Here is a 19,218-nt window from a genome sequence, read left to right on the forward strand (position 1 = left end):
ATCAACTTTGCACCACCATGTGCAAATCCACACACACCACCTGAACACTTCCACTCCTGGCCAACATTTCAGTGAAGAAATTTTTCCTGATATCCATTCTCAATCTTCTCTAGTGCAGGTTGAGGTCTTGTCTTTTTTTGTTACCTTGGAGAAAAGACTGGCCCCCACCTTGCTACAGGTTGTAGAGGGTGAGAAGGTCCACATAGCACAAGATGAGGCAAAAAAAATTGTTTTAGTGTGGCTGGCCAAATTCTCAGCTGATGTAAAGTGATGTTGCAAGCAGCCTCATAGAAACTCACACCAAATGGGATTTGGCCTCTAGCTTTACCCAAGTTAAAGCCAAACCATGGGCAAGTTTTTTCCTATCAATCCAAGGACAGTGATGAATCAGGCTGTGAGGCAATTGCATTGATTTGCGGCCTGGTTAGGTATTAACAGTAAATACGTGTTGTTCGCCTGGTTTGCCAGTAATGTCAAGGACTTGCAGTGCAGAGGTTCAGAAGAGGATAAGAATATGCAAAAGGCCATTGCTCCTTTGACTTTGTATGCTCAGACCAGAAAGCACATCCTGTTTTGGAACCTTACAGGACATGGCAGCAAAAATTGGGCATTTTCCAAAAGCCGACATTAATTTTTGGGGCAAAAGCTGTGTTGTATTTATAGTTGTTTTTTGTTTTTTTTTCTCTATCTGAGAACCTGGTTGGTTACGTAAGAGACAAGACCTGTTTTCAGAATAAAAAACTAAATCTAGTTTGTCTGAGTTAGAACAGCTTTGTTGGAAATCTTTGGCCCTTATATCAGCTAAAGCTTTGGCCTGGTGCATAGATAAACTGGTAGATAACCAGAATGGACCTTGTAAAAAGGTAATTGCTTCTAGTCAGTCTCCACAAACTGATGAAGCGATGATATAGGATCTCATGCTCGTCGAGGCTAAAGCATTGCAAGGAGCCCCGGTGCCACAAAAATAACTGATTTAAACATTTGATTGTCCTGGAAGTTCAGATCTTCCATCAAGCAAAACCTGATTGTCTCCTAAGAAGCACAGTTGAAATTGTGTAGGTCGATTAACTTCTTGATGTTAGCAAAGAAACATTAGCCCACATTCCTGTTCTTCAACTCCACAGACCTGCTCCCTGGCACTGAATATCTGGTGAGGGTCTACAGTGTTTCTGAGCAGCACGAGAGCGCACCTTTGTACGGAGTCCAGAAAACAGGTACTTGGATGCATCCTTTAAAAATTCATTAGTGGGACTGAATTACTTTTTTTCTCCTGTGAAGATGCCAGGCAGCCTGGTTGAGCTCACCCTTGTGTCTCTTGAACCACCCAGGCCTGGATTCCCCCACTGGCCTGGACTTCTCGGATATAACGGCGAACTCGTTCACGGTGCACTGGATCGCTCCCCGTGCCACCATCACGGGCTACAGGATCCGCTACCAGCCCGAGCAGGGCGGGGGCCGGCCCAAGGAGGAAAGGGTGCCCCCCTCCAGGAACTCCATCACCCTCACCAACCTGCTGCCAGGCACCGAGTACGTGGTCAGCATCATCGCTGTCAACGGCAGGGAGGAGAGCCTGCCCTTGGTTGGCCAGCAGACAACAGGTGAGGCTGCAGGGACTGCTGGGTTTGGGGTGTCCTCTAGCAAAGTCATTCCTCTTAAACCGCATCTTCCCTGCCAGCTTCACTCATGAGGAAATGCCTGTATGCTGAGGTAGGGCCTGATTTAGAAGATGGGAGAACTCATGCTGCTTTCAGATGTTTCTAGGGCCAGCAGAACTGTTTTCATTAAATCCAGTCCAGTGCCATATGGTTTTTAACCAGATACATCTCTTTGGCTCAGAGCACGTTCCTCTTCCAAGGACAGACAGATGAGTAGCAGAGGAGCACGGTATAAGTGGAGTATGTAGCTGATGTACAACTGTGTTTAAATTCCTTCTCTTCAAATTCCTTCTCAATTCTGTTTTTCTAGTGTCTGATGTTCCAAGGGACCTGGAAGTCACCCCTACCAGCCCAACCAGCCTCAAGATTTCCTGGGATGCTCCTGCAGTGACAGTCAGATACTACAGGATCACTTATGGTGAAACAGGTGAGGGCAGGCTGCTACAGCTGGGCACAGATTAGAAACTCTGTTCTGAGGCCATTAGAAAGCAAACAGCAAAGGCACCTTGGGCTGTAGCAGACATATAGGTGCCTTTTTTTTAAAAAGAGCAAATCATATTTTGTCTACCTAAAAGAAAGAGTATCTAGAGTATTCCAGTAATTTTAGAAGTGGTTCTATGTGCACGTTTCATTCTGTTCCTCTAAACAATTTTGACCCAACAATCACTGAAATCAACAGGGTCCTGCTTTCAGCTTGATGCATGTAGGACTGTCCTGTTTTTTGTAGAGATGTTAGTTGTATGCTTTACAGGTCCATCACATTTCTTTCTTAACCTACTCTTGCTAGGTGGAAGCAGCCCAGTACAGGAGTTCACAGTGCCTGGCACAGTGTCCACTGCCACCATCACTGGCATCAAGCCTGGTGTTGAGTACACCATCACTGTGTATGCTGTGACTGGCCGTGGAGACAGCCCTGCCAGCAGCAAGCCAGTCACTGTCACCTACAGGACAGGTGAGATCTGATTAAACCAAACAAGGCAAAAACCCCACAGCTTTGTGTTGGCTTTTCCCCATAAATGTGTATTGCTGACCCCTGGTTTCTTTTAGAAGCCATGGGCTGTAGGGCCATCAGTTTGGGGAGCTGTGTAGCTTGGTGGCACAGAAGGGGTCTGTGGACCTGGAGAAGGAAAACCTATGGAGTCCAGATGGAGATAAAAGCAGTGCTCAGCTGCTCACTGCAGAATAGAAATCCTGTTGGGCTCTCAATGTGGGGTCACTGCTGGCTTAACTCCAGTGCTTCACTGTCAGATTGTGATCCTGAGGAGTCTTGCCATTTTTTCTAATGCCAAGACTGTTGTCTCACTCCTGATTTGGATATAGCCAAATCCTACTCCTTCTGTAGCTGCAGATAAAGGCATTAAGTAGCCTTTAAAACAACAAAAATCCTCAGCTAACATTGATATGAAATAACTCATCCACACATCATGGTTGAGGCTAGCGTGACAGAAAAATAAATAGCAACATGTGTTTTCTCTTCCAAGCAGTGCAGAATAAAATTCAGCCAGGACACAAAAGTGGAGGGAGGGTTTCCTGTACCAACATACTGAGAAAAATTATTTTTGTTGCCCAGAAATAGACACACCATCCCAGATGCAAGTCACTGATGTCCAGGACAACAGTATCAGCATCAGATGGCTCCCTTCAACATCCCCAGTCACAGGCTACCGGGTGACTGCTAATCCCAAGAATGGACATGGACCCTCAAAAACAAAAAATGTCCCTGCAGGTAAGAGTTATGTCATCTGTAAAGAGTGCAACATGTGACCACTGAAATCCTGCTGCTGGTTGTACCTTTTTTTTTTTTTTTTTTTTTTTATCTTGCTGATTTTCAGTTATGTCTCATCCAGGACAGATGAGCTCAGGCAGATTTTTGTCCCAAAACCTTCATATTTCTTTGACACCACTGTACTGCAGAAGTTTGTTCTTGGCAGTGTGCATAAAAAGTACCTGCATTTCAAAGAAATAACATTGGATTTTCTAGCATCCAGCAAAACTTGCTCTGAAATCCTTTTGGAAGTCACATAACGTGACCCTTGGTCACAGCATGTGTTCAGTCACGTACACTACAGGTTTGTAGTGTAGTACCTGTGGAACCTGCCATGTCAGCTCTCAGGAAAAACTGCATGTTGTGGGATCAGCACAGCACTTGGGGAATGTTTGTGATGCAGCTGAACTGGTGGTCATTCTTATCCTAAAAAGTGGTGAAAGCTGGTCTCCCTGTACCTAGTTCTACCCACTGTGCTAACCTGTCCTTTCAGCTGTGGAGCCTTGGAGCAGGTACAAATGGCAATTGTGCACTGCCAGAGAAGCATGGTGCAATTTAAGGGCAAATTTAATTTGTCAGTCCCACCTTGTTTTAATAACATTTATTCACTGTATGGCTTAGACAGGCCATTCATTCAAGGCTACTTTGAGGCCAGCTTTGTGCTGTTCTTTCTGACTGATGGTGTTCTCTCCTGCCAGATCAAACTCAAGTCACTATTGAAGGTCTGCAGCCCACAGTGGAGTACGTGGTCAGTGTCTATGCTCAGAATCAGAATGGGGAGAGCCAGCCCTTGGTTCAGACAGCTGTCACCAGTATGTATTTCACTTCATGGCAACAAGCACGTGTTTTCTATTGATCTCTGAACCTACCACCACATTCCCAGGGAAAGCAAAAGCCAGGGGCCTGGTCTCCAGGAGAGAGTGAGGTGGTCTGCCCTGTGAGAAGTACCATGCACCCAAGCTGCAGATGCTGGCAAAAATGCAGTCCCTCTGCCTCAAACACTGCCAAAATGCAATTTCCTGCCCCCTCAAAGTGCTGCGCTTCTTATTTTCTTTCACTAAAGCTACAAAAGCCTTTTGGGGTTTCCAACAACCAATTGGGTTTGCCATCAGCCAATCAGTGGATAAAATGTGCCGAGATCTCCTTTGTGTGGAGCTAGGTGGCAAAGGTGATTGCTGTTAAGGGACTGGACTGGGCTTGGGAGCACTTGCCCTGTGTGAGAGAGTAAGGGAAATCATGTGGGTTATACTTGAGATGAAGCACTGCAAAAAAATGAAATTCCAGGACTGAGGTGCTGTGTAGAAAACAGCAGTCTTGCTCAGGTCACAGGAGAGACAGAAGACCTTGTAACTCAGGGATATGTTTGAGCTAAAGTGCTTTTGAGGGATACCTCTGGGGTAGGGATTTGATTCTTACTTCCCTGCTCAAGCTTGTATTCAAAACCATGACTCATCCTCAAACACTGCAGACAGCAGGGGCTTCTCCAGAGCTTTGCAGAGATGAGTGAAGAGTCCACATTCAAACCAGCAAATTCCTGGACAAAAATCACCTTTGCCAACTAGAAAATGCAGAAAAATGAGGACTAATACAACATGGCAAATGAAAAAGATGAAGCTTTCTAGAAAAGCGTGGTTCTGATTGAATATAAAAATCACATGCTAGATCCTCCCATTTTGTGTATTTCTGTGATAGCCACTCCAGACTTCTGAGGAACAAGGCTCACTTCCCCTGCTCTGAGCTCCTACCTTGCCAGGAAATCCTGTGAATTGGTTTAATTAATGGAGGTGTGCATATCACCCAGTTGCACCTGTGGACATTCCCTGTGCACTGAATACAAAGCTGAAAAGTTTGTTTCTAACTGATTCTACAATATAATATGCTGAGTAATTTTGCTTTCTTGATGAGTATGTTAATTGGATCTTAATTTATGAAAGAAAATAGTGGGATGGATTCTCCTTGGACTGGCACTTAGCACAGCAGCTCCCAGTAGTGAACAGCAAGTGCAGCATGAACCCAAACTTACAGAGCCAGGTGGGTTCTCTGGCTGCCTTTGGCACCAGCAACCATTTACATGGCAGAAATGGGTCTTAGCACTCCCATTCCTTTTTTTCTCTTGTCCCCTTTTAAGGTAGCTTAATGCTACTGGAGTTGTGTGAAGGGGTTTTGGTGCCAGGGGGACTCAAAAATAGTTGAGAATTGGTGTCCTGGCTGCTTTGAAGGTGGCAATGCAGGTGCTTCTGGTTTCAGCAAAGCCAAGATTGCCTTCCTGCTGCCTGGCACTGCAAACTCAGGCTTAGGGATGCAAGCATGCGTGCAAGGTGCAGCACAGAGGAGAATCCAGTGCCCCCCTTGCCACACCAGACTGAAAACCGCTTTGCATGTAATGGAAATGCTTTTTATTTTCCTCACCCACAACCTGCTTTTTATCACTTAACCTCTTACCGTTAATTTGCCTAACAGACATTGACCGCCCTAAAGGACTAACATTCACTGAGGTGGATGTTGATTCCATCAAAATTGCTTGGGAAAGCCCTCAGGGGCAAGTCACCAGGTACAGGGTGACCTACTCAAGCCCTGAGGATGGAATCCATGAGCTATTGCCGGCCCCAGGGGGCGAAGAAGACACTGCTGAGCTGCATGGCCTCAGGCCAGGTTCTGAGTACACTATCAATATCGTTGCCATTTACGATGACATGGAGAGCCTGCCCCTCACTGGGACCCAGTCCACAGGTACAGCTCCCACCACCCCCAGCAGGCCATGGCAGCAGCGGGTTCTGCCCCCAGGGGTCGAGTGTGCTTCCGTGTGCAACTGGTGCTCCAAGTGGGGCAGCCCAGGGGATGGGATTGCTCCTGAGGGATGGCTTAGCTGGGGCCAGAGAGCTGCCTGGAGCAGTCAGCCTGCATACATGTCAGGGAAGGCAGGCAAGAGAGCAGGATTGCAGATCTCCTCCTGAGAGAAAGGAGGCAGGGTGTCCAGTGGTTTCATGTCCCTGGTCACGGAGCCTGAGCCATAGTGAGCACTCTCGCAATGCTCTTGTCTCGCCTTCAAGGTATGGGACGCTCAAAGCACAGGTAGGGACCAACAAGAGAGATGAGGGCAGCTTTCATGGCCCAGGGACCTTGCTGTTGGAGCCAAAGATCAGCAGGAAGGGCTGGCAGATTGCTGAACCCTCAGGTCTCACAGAGATCCCTTACTGGCACTGCCCTAGGGACCACAGCCCACTGCATGCCCACACCCTGCACCTCATCACCTCCACAGGAGACTCCCTTCTGTGCCAGGCTGATCCAGCTGCAATTCCATGCATTGAAAATTCCTTGATGAGAAAGGAAAATTACTGCAAGGAATTAGCTTAACTTTGCTTCCAGCAGTATGGAATCCATTGCAATCTTCCAGCATTACCAGATGTGACTTTATTACAAAGACAGGTAGCACCTGTGTAATAAAGGTCTCCCATTCATTTGTGGCTGAAAAGTTGGCACTTTAATTCCAGGGGTGGAATGAATTCAGTGGGTCCTTGTGTATGGATCTGCTGTGCTAAACTGAGGCAAAGTGATGTAATGATGGAACAGCTGGCTGACTACCTGCCAGAAATGCAAATATAATGCTTTTTCAAACACACCCTCTGTGGTTTACCTTTTGAGGGCTGTTCCAAAGTGGATTTGAAATAATTCAAGACTTTCCATTGACTCTCATGGGCTTTAGATTAAACTCTGAGCTAAGCCAGTCGGAAGAATTATCCTGTATTTCCACTTTGTAAAACTGGAAAGCGTGGATAGCCATGTGCCATAGTGGGCACTATGCTAAGGTGTATCTTTGCTCTGTTTACAGCCCCAGGCTTACCAACAGTAAGGCAAGAGACTATTTCAATGGACACTCCTTTTTTTAGGCATGAATTTGTTTCTAAGGGTAGTGGATGTGTTAGCTACTGAACAGGCTCTTGTGTGCTGAGCCTTATGGCCACCACAGCTCTGCTTTTCCATTGCCTTGCTCGCTGTGTAAGTGGCTGTAAAATGCTTCCCCTCTCCATCTGCAGTATTTTTATATCTTCTCTGCAATTCCTGAGCCTGCTTCCTACTCACTTTTGTAAATCATCCATGGTATTTTGGAAATGAACAGACCGGGGCGAGTGGAGCAGGACTAAACCGTGAGCTGTGTGATGAAAAGCAGAGACTGGTAGAATAATTAAAACAGCCTGGCCTGCTAGAGATTTAATCACCTTCCCAAGCCTTTACCTTACATCACAGCAAATGTCATTGCTCACTTAAATTCAGGATTGAAGCATTGATATCTCCTAATTTCTGCTGAAAAGTGTTTCTGTAGATTTGAACAACACATCCATTCCCACAGTGTTTTATGCCTATGTTTGTACAAGGCACTCCACTTTCCTGGCCTAAACCTGTCTCATGTTCAGGAGACAATACTGTCTTACCCAACTGTCTTTTTTTAAAGTAACCCCGTGCCTGTCTGGATTTTTGCAGCAATTCCACCTCCAACAAACCTGAGGTTTACTCAGGTAACTCCCACCAGTCTCACCATCAACTGGAATGCGCCCAACGTTCGCCTCACTGGCTACAGAGTCAGAGTGAACCCCAAAGAAAAGACTGGTCCTATGAAAGAAATCAACCTTTCTCCAGACAGCACATCTGCAGTCGTGTCTGGCTTGATGGTAACTTTTTTCTTTGTGTTGTGGAAATGAGATTTTTGGAAGAAATGTCAGATTCCTGGGTCAGGAGCTTCATTGGAGTAGATCATTTCAGCTCCTGAGGGTCTGGCTCTGAAGCTCATGGCAAGTCAGCCTGCAGCTACTCAGCACTGTAGTTTTTTTAAAAGGCAAGTAATTGGCCTGCTGAAGCTGCATTCTACCCCCTTCCTCATCTAGCACAGGGAGACTGGATGCCTAATCAAATGCAAATTACCAGGTTCGCAATCAAAAGTAACCCAGCAAAATGCTTTTACTCATCTCTCACAAAAGAGGTCAGATAAAGTGATCTGATGCAGAGATTTCAAGCTGTGATATGGGAGCTCTGGCAGTCTATTGCCTATTTTTAAGACATCTGCAAAATATGCATTAAAAATACAAGTCTTTTGTGACTTAGGCTTAAATTTGCTATATAGCTATCTTCTCCACTGGAAGCATTTCATGAGTTCCTGAACTGGAGAAGGCTGAAGATAACTGCTTTTATGGTTTCTGCGATCTTAAAAAGCTACTGATCTGTTTTTAAGGAGTTTTATGAACCATTTTCAAAAATGAGCCTTAAAAACATTCTAATCTAAGTGGACCCATGGTCTGATGCAGCCAAGGACAAAACCCCCCATGCTGATACATTCACAGTTATCTTTTATTCACATTATTTTATTCTTTATCATAGCAAATGGCATCCATTAACCCTGGGAAAAATAGGAGGGAAATTAGAGTTTCTCTGAAGAATCAGCTTTAAAGCACAGATTTCTAAAATGAGGGGTGATAAATAAGCTTCTTCCAGGATTTCTTTTCCTCCTGAGTGTGCATATGTGCACAGTGTCTCAGGGTCTGTGCCTACTCTTTTATTCCAGCTGGAAATAATTAAAATTATCCCACCAGTCCTTCCCTAATTTAAAGGCTTCATATTTCAGTAAGTTATGACTTAAAAACATGGCTCCACCAAACACTGACTAAGGGCAGGAATATTTCCCTCTGTGCTGGGTCCTTCTCTTGACATGACACAATTCTGTCCATTCTAGGTAGCAACCAAGTATGAAGTGAGTGTGTATGCCCTGAAGGACTCCCTGACCAGCAGACCAGCCCAGGGGGTGGTGACAACCCTTGAAAGTAAGTGGTGGCCCTCCCCAAGTGACCACTGAGTGCTGTATGGGTGCAGAGGAGCTGTGCCCAAAGTTGGGGCTCTGTCCAAAGCTCCATCCCAGGCTGCACCAACCCTTGGCTGGTACGATTGCCATCCCCCCTGTACTGACAGGACCCTTCCCTTGTGTGCAGATGTGAGTCCCCCTCGCAGGCCCCGGGTGACAGATGTCACTGAGACCACCATCACCATCACCTGGAGGACCAAGACTGAGACCATCACTGGCTTCCTGGTGGAAGCTGTCCCTGCAGGTGGCCAGAACCCCATTCAGAGGACCATCAGCCCTGAGTTCAGGAGTTACACCATCACTGGTAAGTGAGGGCTGCTCCAGGGTCACATCAGAAGCTACACTGGGTTCTTGTTTTGGATTTGAATATCCTTGATGAGAAATACTACAGGAGCAAAAGGTGGGAAAAAATATCTGAGGCATCAAGAGTTTATTGAAAGACCTTCTGATGGCCATCCTAGTTGGCTTCCTCTCCTTAGCTAACATTTGTATTTCAACTTCATTTTAGGCTTGCAGCCTGGCACTGACTACAAGATCTACCTGTACACTCTGAATGAGAATGCACGCAGCTCCCCGGTGGTTCTGGATGCCTCCACTGGTAATGACCTTGTCTGACCTTTTTGCAATCACATATGGCCAGTTAGGAGTTGTCTATATCTGATCACATTTAATATTCCCTGGCAATAGGTTTGAGAAGGGTGTCAGGCAGCTCTGGTGAAGAATATGCTGGTGTTTTCTGTATTTGATGTTTTAAACCCTTTTGTTTCCACCCAGCTATCGATGCTCCTTCTAACCTGCGCTTCCTCACGACCACGAGCAACTCCCTGCTGGCCACGTGGCAGCCTCCCCGAGCCAAGATCACGGGCTACATCATCAGATATGAGAAACCTGGCTCACCTGTCAAGGAGGTGCTGCCTCGGCCCCGGCCCGGCACCACCGAGGCCACCATTACTGGTACCTCTGTTCTGTCTGGGAGCTCTTCACCTGAAACCCTTGAATTTTGAGAGAGATGGAGGGGGAAGGCCTAATTATAAAATGTGATTATAATTCATGATTAGCTAATAGGGAGAAAATTGTGTTCCTTTATTGTGGTTTCCAGTACTAGAGAGTGGTCCTGTAAGCACACCTGTCCTACAAACACATTGCACCTCACTGATCAGAACAACCTCCACATTTGAACAGTCTGGTGCTTGTTTCCACTATCACCACAGTTGTTATCCTTTCAAGAAAGAAATGCCCCTGATTCTGGCACCCACCAGTCACATGTGCTAAAGATCCCTTATGTTTGGGTTTATCATCACAGCTGACATGGTCAGACTACAAACTTGCTCTGAGGAACAGGAGGCTGAACTCTGCCCTGTCCTGAAAACCTCGGGTGTGAAATGCAATACCCAATACTGCAGCCATACCCACTTCTCATTCTGCCTTAGTTCTCACAGATAATCATAAAGAAAAGCAACTCAGAAATCTAAAATTGTTCTTCCTCCCTCCCTAGGTTTGGAACCTGGCACTGAATACATCATCTACATCATTGCTGTCAAGAACAATCAGAAGAGTGAACCATTGGTTGGCAGAAAAAGGACAGGTAAAACAAAGCTCTGGATTGTTGTGTGCCAACAGGAGAGAGCTTTAACAGTGAGAAATACATTGAAGGACATTTGTGGGGGACTCAAATAATGTTTTTAAACATACCCTGTTCACACACTCCTTTTCTTTGAAGGCTTTGTAAGGAAGTTTTCCTTTCTAAGGATGCAGGAGGTATACTTCTGAATTTATATTAGTAACACTTACCTGTTTGAACACTAGCAACAGAACAGTGTGCTTGATGCTGAATTCTTGCTTGGGTACCTAATGGATAATTTAATCAGGGTTAACATGACTGTCTAACACTTGATAGTGTCAAATGCAGAACCCATTCAGTTTGTTACTTGTTGCATTCCTCTCACTTTGCAACTTTCACAGTACAAGATTGACCTATCACAAATTACCAGCTGGTCATCCAAATATGATCAAGTAACAAGTTTCTTCCTGCTTACCAGTGATTCCTCTTAAAATGAGAACCTGCAACTATCTCTTGCAACCATTCCTTCTCAGTTTGAGCAGTGATGGTGGGTTGCAGTGTTCAAAAGTGTTGCTCAGCTGTATGAAAATTTCACACCAGCATACTTAGGTGTGAAAGATGCAGAGAGGGAAATTACCTTTACAATCAGTGCAAGGTCATGAAAAGTGTAATATTTCATGCTTGGAGTGGTGTAATGCAGCTTTTTTGTTGCTTTACTTGATGGCCTCCAACCTTTGTTTGCCAGATGAGCTCCCCACGTTGATCAGCAGGCCACACCCCAACCAGCCCGACATCCTGGACGTGCCTTCCATTGACGAGGGGACCCCTTACCTCACCAACAACAGGTACGACAACGGCAATGGGATCCAGCTTCCAGGCTCCTCTGGGCACCCTCAGACCGTGGGACACCAGGGCCAGCAGATCTTCTTTGAGGAGCACGGCTACCGGCGGCCCGGGCCCACCACAGCCACTCCCCTCAGGCCAGGCTCCAGGCTGCCCAGCGTGGACGAGGCCATCGAGGTGCCCGGCTACCAGGTGCCCATCGTGGTGGAGCCCTTGTACCCGCACGGGCCGCGGCGCAACGACAGCCAGGAGGCCCTGTCCCACACCACCATCTCCTGGAGGCCCCTGCTGGAGAGCTCTGAGTACATCATCTCCTGCCAGCCCGTCAGCCAGGACGAGGACACGCTGCAGGTAACGGGCTGCCTCAGCACAGGGGTGGTGAAACTTCACCTGGGGCTCTCGGGGTGCCTTTGCTGTGCTAAGGGGTGTCAGAACCCAAAAAATTCCTCAGACTGCCCTGGAGGACTCAAGACCCTGCCAGGCACCTCAGAGACCTTGTGCCTTTGGCACCCCTGTGCCTTTGATCTTGACCCATGGAAAAAATTACCAACCTTATATGAGGATTTACAAGCCATGAAAGTTTGAGTAGAATGATAGTGAATTTATCACAGAGTGAAAAATAGATTTTTTTGGGGGTTTTTAGAATAGAGGTTCAGGAGACAAGATAGACTGGATTCTGCCAGATTCCTCCTTCTTCTTGGCCTCTTTCTTCTGCTGTGATGGTGGCACTTTTGGATTGGTTGAAGCTAGAAGCTCACTGTCTTAACACAGGTGATAGGTGCTGGGAAGTTATGGTAAATAGTGTACATGTAGTTTTTAGTATAAAAAGATAACACCAGTGCGCCTCAACCTGACCTGCCAGACAGACCTGGAGAAAGAATTTTATTGATAAGAAACAATAAACAACCTTGAGAAGGAGAACAGAAGAATTCTGACTCCTTCGACTGCTGGGCTGGGAAGAGGCATGTACGTGTTTGAGTCACTCTGAGCAGCAGAGATTCTGAGAAAGGGAGTGGCAGGAATTAGCCTAAAGAGTCTGATTAACACGTAGCTGAGACCAGGGTGGATGAAAGCCTCCTCATCTCCTTTATGGAAAAGGCTGCAGGATAAAACTGCAAAACCAGAAAACTTAGAAATGCTGTCAGCAGTGATGTTTCACCAGGGAAGGGGGCAGCAAGCTGAGTGGGAGTTTCAGAGATTGAGGTGCTGCTTCTCTAAGCTACAGCTACCTACTCTTCCAATGAAGTCTCCTTGAAATAGCAAAACTCACCCCTCATGATCCATAGTCCAGGGTAGCTAAGTCTAACTTGGTGTTATCTGAAGTTCTTAGAGTGTCTAAGGGGAGTGGTCTGGCTCCATCATGGTACAGAGCATAGGGGTCATCCTAAACCTTTCCTATGAGACAGGTAACACCTCCAGGGTGTTACCACCTCTCTGGTGACCTGGCATTGTCTCTTGTTGCAGTTCAGGGTTCCTGGCACTTCCTCTAGTGCCACGCTCAAGGGTCTCACCAGAGGGGCCACCTACAACATCATAGTGGAAGCCCTGAAGGACCACCGGAGACAGAAGGTGCTGGAGGAGGTGGTCACAGTTGGCAATACTGGTAAGGAACAGCCTGAGGGAGCCTGGCTGGACCTGTGCAGCCCCTGCCTCATTCCCCTTACTCAAGGTCACCTACCTGGTGCCCAAGCTTGACAACAGATCAGAAAGGAAACTTCTGACAAGGACAGTTCATACCAGGAGACTGGGACAAGTGATTTGTGAGGTTCTGGACCATCAGCTGATGATCACCCCCTGAACTGGTGGCTGTAAAGCACCCACCAGCCAAGGCATGCTCCTAAGGTGACAAATCTGACAAATCACTCTGCCTCACCACAGGGTCTGCTCTCCTTCTCCCATCCCCTGATGTGCCACAGAACCCACAGCAGCCCAAAAAGGTGCACATGCAGCTACCACCCCCCCGCTGTTCCTCAGCATCTTACAGCACATTTTCTCCTAAAAACAGGCAAGAGTCAGGTTGTTGCTCACCAGCAGCAAATGCAGAAACTCACATTTGCTTCAAACTTGGCAAATCAAAATGAAAATAGCCTTCATGTCAGTTTTTTTATCATTCAACTGTTCTGACACATGCAAATGGAAAATAAATCACAGGGAGCTGGGCTGCTGACAACCATCAAGGATATGCCCATGGGGTGACTCCATTACTGCCAGGATATTACAAGAAGAAAAACGTGTGTGTTCACTGAAAATCTGTCAGCAGCTGCCATTGCTGTGTGTGATGCCTGTTTCTCCTCTTTCTGTTGCAGTGTCTGAAGGATTAAACCAGCCAGCTGAGGACACCTGCTTTGATACTTACACCGGCTCCTTCTATTCCGTTGGCGAGGAATGGGAGCGCTTATCTGAAACTGGCTTTAAGCTCTGGTGCCAGTGTTTGGGCTTTGGCAGTGGCCATTTCAGATGTGACTCTTCTAGTGAGTAGCTTGCTGTTAACCATCCCCATCCCCACTCTCCTCCAGCAGCAGTGCCATGTTTGACAGACTCAGCCTGGTCCAAACATGGAGCAAATGAAGGCAGGATCTTAAACCAAAGCGATGTTTTGCATCGTGAGAAGTGATGGAAAACTTTGGTTACCTCTGAGCTTTGCAGCTAATCTAGAATTGCCATCAGCAGCAATCAGTATTATATTGATAAGAGACATTTTACCTTGCCAGACCTATCTAGGTAATATGGGAAAGTGTGGATTTCAGTGGGTATTACAGCCAGTGCTGGTATTTCAATAAATCTGGTTTGCATTGCAGGCAGCTTTTGCAAAGCAGCTTGCAAAACCAGTTTTTAACTAATTTTTCTAACACTTCTGCCTAGGGCATTAAGTTTTATTCTTTGCAGAACTGTGTGGTTTACATGGAAAAAAAACCAACTTGACATAAGGGAATGGAACAAAAGTCTGTGATTGAGCAGTTTAACACAACACATACCCAGCTAATGGAAATTAGGCTTTTAAATTGTGGAATAAGCTCAGCAGAGAGAGTATTTCTGCAATTTGCATAGATTCAGAGGAGTCTATGTAGAGACACCTAATTTTACAGGAAAAGATGCTTATTTTACAGGATTAATATTTATATTTCATTATTTGATACACATGGCTTACCCATGGTGTCTTGTGAGATTGTGGTAAATTTTATGCTGGGTATTTGCACAAAAAAGAGCATTTAAATATTTTTCTCTCCTATCCTGCCCCAGATCTATTAAATTCCTTTTCATTTCTTTTCATCTCCTGTGAACCAAACCTCCTCTCCCCACTCTTTGTCACATCCTGCTTTTTTCCCATTTCCAGAGCTGGAACAGCCTTCAGCAGTTAAAAACTGCAGGAGCTGAACCCATTTCCTCCTTGAGACTTAGATGAGCTGAGAAGATTCTTTCTCCTGCCTTTCCTGAGACAATGCCAAGCTCTTTTCCTCCTGCTGCCTGTGGGATAACTCCTGATTCTTGTTCCCCTGCCTTCTCCAGAGTGGTGCCATGACAATGGAGTTAACTACAAGATTGGGGAGAAGTGGGACAGGCAAGGGGAGAATGGCCAGATGATGAGCTGCACCTGCCTTGGGAATGGAAAAGGAGAATTCAAGTGTGAACCTCGTAAGTGTCTTTGTGCTGTCAGTCTGAGCTCTCCTTCAGCAGGTCTCAGCTCTGTCCTGCCAGGAGGACAAGCAGACTATCAGTGTGTCTGGTTCAGGCTGAACTGGTGACAGCTTCAGGCTGTTCTCACAGGAGATGAAGGCATAAATCTCACATTCCTGAAGCTTGAAAGGAAGAAAACCTTTTGTTAGCTCAGGTCACAGCACACTGAGCACCTGTGTGCCTCTGGCCCTGGAGCTGCACACCAGGGATGTGTCGCTGTCCAAGAGGGGTGGATTGCCCCAGCTGGACTTTCCTGCAGGGCCTGCTGCCTCAAGCTCCTCTGGCCTTCACACTGTCACTCAAACTGCATTGCTTGTGTCAGGAGAACACCCCCCTGCTGGAGGTTAAATTGTCTGGGGAGCTGTGAACATGTCTGATGTTCCCCTGCCAGTCAGGGAGCCTCTGCTCAGACAAGGGGAGCACACTCCCCCAGGGGCTCCCTGCTGATCACCAGGCTGCTTTGGGAATGCTTTGGGAGTGCTTAAAGCCCAGCCCAGGCCCTGCAGCTGAGCTCTGCCTGTGCCTCCACAGATGAGACCACGTGCTATGACGATGGGAAGATGTACCACGTTGGGGAGCAGTGGCAGAAGGAATACTTTGGGGCCATCTGCTCCTGCACTTGTTATGGAGGACAGCAGGTAAGCAGCAGGGAGGTGGGACCCAGGGGAGGCTGTGCTGGGCTGCGCTTATCAGACACTTATCAGGGAAGGGGCCAAAACAAGCCCACATAAGGAGAAAAGTAATTAGGAGAGCTGCAGTACTTGCATTGGTGCTAGTCTGGTGTAACACAGGAGCAGCCTCACTGGTGCTGGTGGCTCTAGCCTCATGTATGAATGATCATGAATTAATGGCTTTAAGCTGAAGGAGAGTAGATTCAGATTGGATGTCAGGAAGAAATTCTTCCCTGTGGGGGTGGTGGGGTCCTGGCACAGACTGCCCAGAGAAGCTGTGGCTGCCCCTGGATCCCTGGAAGTGTCCAAGGCCGGGCTGGATGGGGCTTAGAGCAGCCTGGGATAGTGGTAGGTGTGGGAGGTGTCCCTGCTCACAGCAGGGGGGTGGAATGGGATGAGCTTTAGGGGCTGGATTCTGTGAGCCCTGGCAGCTCCTTGGCCATGGCACTGATGGCCCCGTTGTGTCCCCGCAGGGCTGGCGCTGTGACAACTGCCGAAGGCCCAGCGTGGAGGTGGCCCCCGAGGGCTCTGCTGGCCACACCTACACCCAGTTCACACAGAGGTACCACCAGGCCACCAACACTGTGAGTACAGCTTTCCTTCTCTGCCCCATGCTGCTGTGAGGCTGGCACAGGGGCGGGGTGGCTGTGGGTTGGTGCTCCCCTGGTAGTGCATGGCAGCCCCCAGGACACACACACCTGCTTGAGCTCACCCCCCACACACATGGGCAGTGCCACAGTCCCACAGGGCAGTGCCACAGTGCCAGCAGTCCCACAGGGCCTCATGCATGCTCGGAGGCAGTAGTGCATGGAGTGGTTTCCACTGTGTGCTTTGTGCTGGGAAATGTCCCCAGCAGCTCCCAGCACAAAGCACAGCCAGGACAGAGCTCTAACTGATTTCCTTCCCTCCTGACAGAACGTCAACTGCCCCATTGAGTGTTTCATGCCCCTAGATGTACAGGCAGACACACAACAGCCACGGGGAAAGTAACATCCAGCGAGACTGCTTGCGGCCATGGCAACAGACAAACCAAAGTGTAAACCCCAATGTGCCACGAGTACCATCCAAACTGGAGTGATGCTAGCAAAAAAGTGCATCTAGTGACAATGGCCCCCTGCTCTGGAGCCATTTGCCCAGCTTAAGCTCAACTCACAGCTTCTCCAAGCGCCACTCTTGGAGTGTTTCAGACTTTTCTCATGATTGATAGCGATTGTCTTGGTTTTGCTCAAAGGGTTGAATTCCAGTTGATATTTTCAAATTTCAAGAGGGCAAGGGAAAAAAAAAAAAGGAGGGGAGGAGGGGGAGAGGTTGTAAATCACAAATTTGGTGGGGGATCAAAATACTGATGGGAGGGTGGGTGTAGAAATTCAAGGTTCCCGTGCTATGCAAGAACATTTGAGTACAGCAATACTGAGGTTTAGGGATAGGAAAGTCCACCAAACACTTCTGCTTTCACATAAGCGTGCAGCCAGCAATAAGATAGGAACAGCAAATCCAATCACTGTGATATTTAAAATATGCACAGTCCTAATTCTTTCTTGATGATCCTAGTATTTTTCTAGCTGTATCTTTATATCTCATACTGTTATTTATCAGTTTTGTTCCCCTGACCTTCCAAGTGTTTTTATATGGGAATAAAATGTATGGAAGACACTTAGTATGCAGTTGACAAAAGAGGAATTTGGTGTAATTATGATCAGTGATTATTTTTATACTGTAAGTGCCAAAGCTTTACTACTGTGGAAGAGGAAAAAAAAAAACCAACTCTTTTAATAAAAAGATTTACAAACCAGACAAATAGTTTAAGTGATTCTCTTTGCTGCCGTGGAATTTAGGATGAAGATGATTATTCTCAGCTGGATTATTCTGAGGTGGATAATTCTGAGCGAGATGATTCAGAGCTGGAGTAACACAAGATGGAGCAAACATCCCCAAGAAGAGTGGAGTAAACCTGGAGAGAATATTGCTAGAGCAGTTTGTTAAAGAAAGGCTTCCAGCTGCACCCCTGCCCCCGTAGAGCACAGACAGTGGTAGGTATGGCATGGGCAGGAGGCACAGGCTTGCTTTGGGGCAACAGGGGAAGGGAGGGGAAGGCAAACAGCCCCTGCTTTGCACATGAACTGAGCTAGAGCTCGTTCCAATAGCTAGAATTCAATAAGCTTCCAGTGGCTGAGGTGCCAGAATTAGTGAGACAGTCCAAACCTGTGAATTTCAATCTGTCCAAAGCTACAAAACCCAGCAGGAGACAGGCACCAGCTGTGGGTCTAAGCCTGGCTGTTACAGGCACAGACCCTTTTCTTGTCTCCTGTGCCTCTACCTCATGGTGGGGAGGGAGGTAACAAAATGCTCCTCACAACCCTTTAGCTGAGAGTGAGCCAAGCCAGCAGTGAGTCCCTTTGCTTGCTCTGCCAGGACCTGTCCAGCCTTTGCAAAGGCCAGACCAGGTCCTGTCAGGGTTGCTGAGCCCCCTCCCCTGGGCTGCACACGCACTGTACCATGGGCTGTACCAGGCACTGGCATTCTCTGCACCCAATAAAGCATCACATGAAAACTCCATTTGGCTTCTTGGCATGTGGCAGCTGCCAGCAGGGACTGATACCTACAGAGCACCCCAAAACTCTGCAGAGCAGGATGATTGCAGCAGTGGTCAGCTCTACCCCACCAGTGCTCCAAAGCCAAACATGTCCCTAAAAAATACCTGAGAACTGAAACTGGCCTAGACAGACACACAGAGGAGTCATTTCCCATTAAACCAGATTGGTTTTCCCAAGTAAGGGCTACAGATTTGGGACCAGAGAACAACTCTGCAGTGATCCTTTCACTTTGTCACTAATTCACTTCACTTCACTGTTGTCATTACATTGCAGAGGTTCCATTACATTGCAGAGTTTTGTACCTCCCTGATGTTTCTGGCAGGCAGCTCCTCCAGGCACTGACTCTTCCTTGTCCTCACAGCAGCCAGCTGACTCCAGTTCCCCTCAAACAACCAATCCACTCTTCTATAACACTCTTCTTACTGGCTACAGCTGTGGCCTGTTAACATCAGGCCTGCTCCCAATCTTTAGTAATTGGTCCAGCTGCAACTCTTTAGGGGATAAGATTACATCCTATGCCACCTTCATTTACCCAAACTGTATCCCCCTACACTTCATCAACAAACTGAAGGGAGTCAGAGCCCACCTCCTCTCCTCTGCCACATC

The 19,218-nt window shown here is 47.2% G+C and overlaps 1 protein-coding gene across 6 annotated transcripts in view; it reads left to right on the forward strand.

The window, feature by feature from the left end:
* Positions 1-18,572, forward strand: part of FN1 (fibronectin 1) — a 52,760-nt gene extending 34,188 nt beyond the window's left edge. For 2 of the 6 annotated variants that reach the window (XM_059475466.1, XM_059475471.1), the window contains 20 exons: positions 1,125-1,214; positions 1,329-1,598; positions 1,966-2,082; positions 2,443-2,607; positions 3,226-3,381; positions 4,119-4,232; positions 5,881-6,150; positions 7,900-8,087; positions 9,143-9,230; positions 9,396-9,572; positions 9,777-9,866; positions 10,043-10,222; positions 10,764-10,853; positions 11,575-12,023; positions 13,137-13,275; positions 13,979-14,143; positions 15,180-15,305; positions 15,879-15,985; positions 16,492-16,602; positions 16,934-17,816. In XM_059475466.1, the coding sequence (XP_059331449.1) occupies positions 1,125-1,214; positions 1,329-1,598; positions 1,966-2,082; positions 2,443-2,607; positions 3,226-3,381; positions 4,119-4,232; positions 5,881-6,150; positions 7,900-8,087; positions 9,143-9,230; positions 9,396-9,572; positions 9,777-9,866; positions 10,043-10,222; positions 10,764-10,853; positions 11,575-12,023; positions 13,137-13,275; positions 13,979-14,143; positions 15,180-15,305; positions 15,879-15,985; positions 16,492-16,602; positions 16,934-17,008 (3,167 nt within the window). In that variant the 3' untranslated portion in view covers positions 17,009-17,816. Of the gene's footprint in view, positions 1-1,124; positions 1,215-1,328; positions 1,599-1,965; positions 2,083-2,442; positions 2,608-3,225; positions 3,382-4,118; positions 4,233-5,880; positions 6,151-7,899; positions 8,088-9,142; positions 9,231-9,395; positions 9,573-9,776; positions 9,867-10,042; positions 10,223-10,763; positions 10,854-11,574; positions 12,024-13,136; positions 13,276-13,978; positions 14,144-15,179; positions 15,306-15,878; positions 15,986-16,491; positions 16,603-16,933; positions 17,817-17,853 lie in introns of those variants that run through there. The other 4 variants (XM_059475470.1, XM_059475472.1, XM_059475469.1 and 1 more) reach the window with 3 other exon arrangements.
* The last annotated feature ends 646 nt before the right edge of the window (positions 18,573-19,218 follow it).

The sequence above is a fragment of the Ammospiza nelsoni genome, chromosome 7, assembly GCF_027579445.1.
Source record: "Ammospiza nelsoni isolate bAmmNel1 chromosome 7, bAmmNel1.pri, whole genome shotgun sequence".
In the NCBI taxonomy this organism is placed as follows: Eukaryota; Metazoa; Chordata; class Aves; order Passeriformes; family Passerellidae; genus Ammospiza; species Ammospiza nelsoni.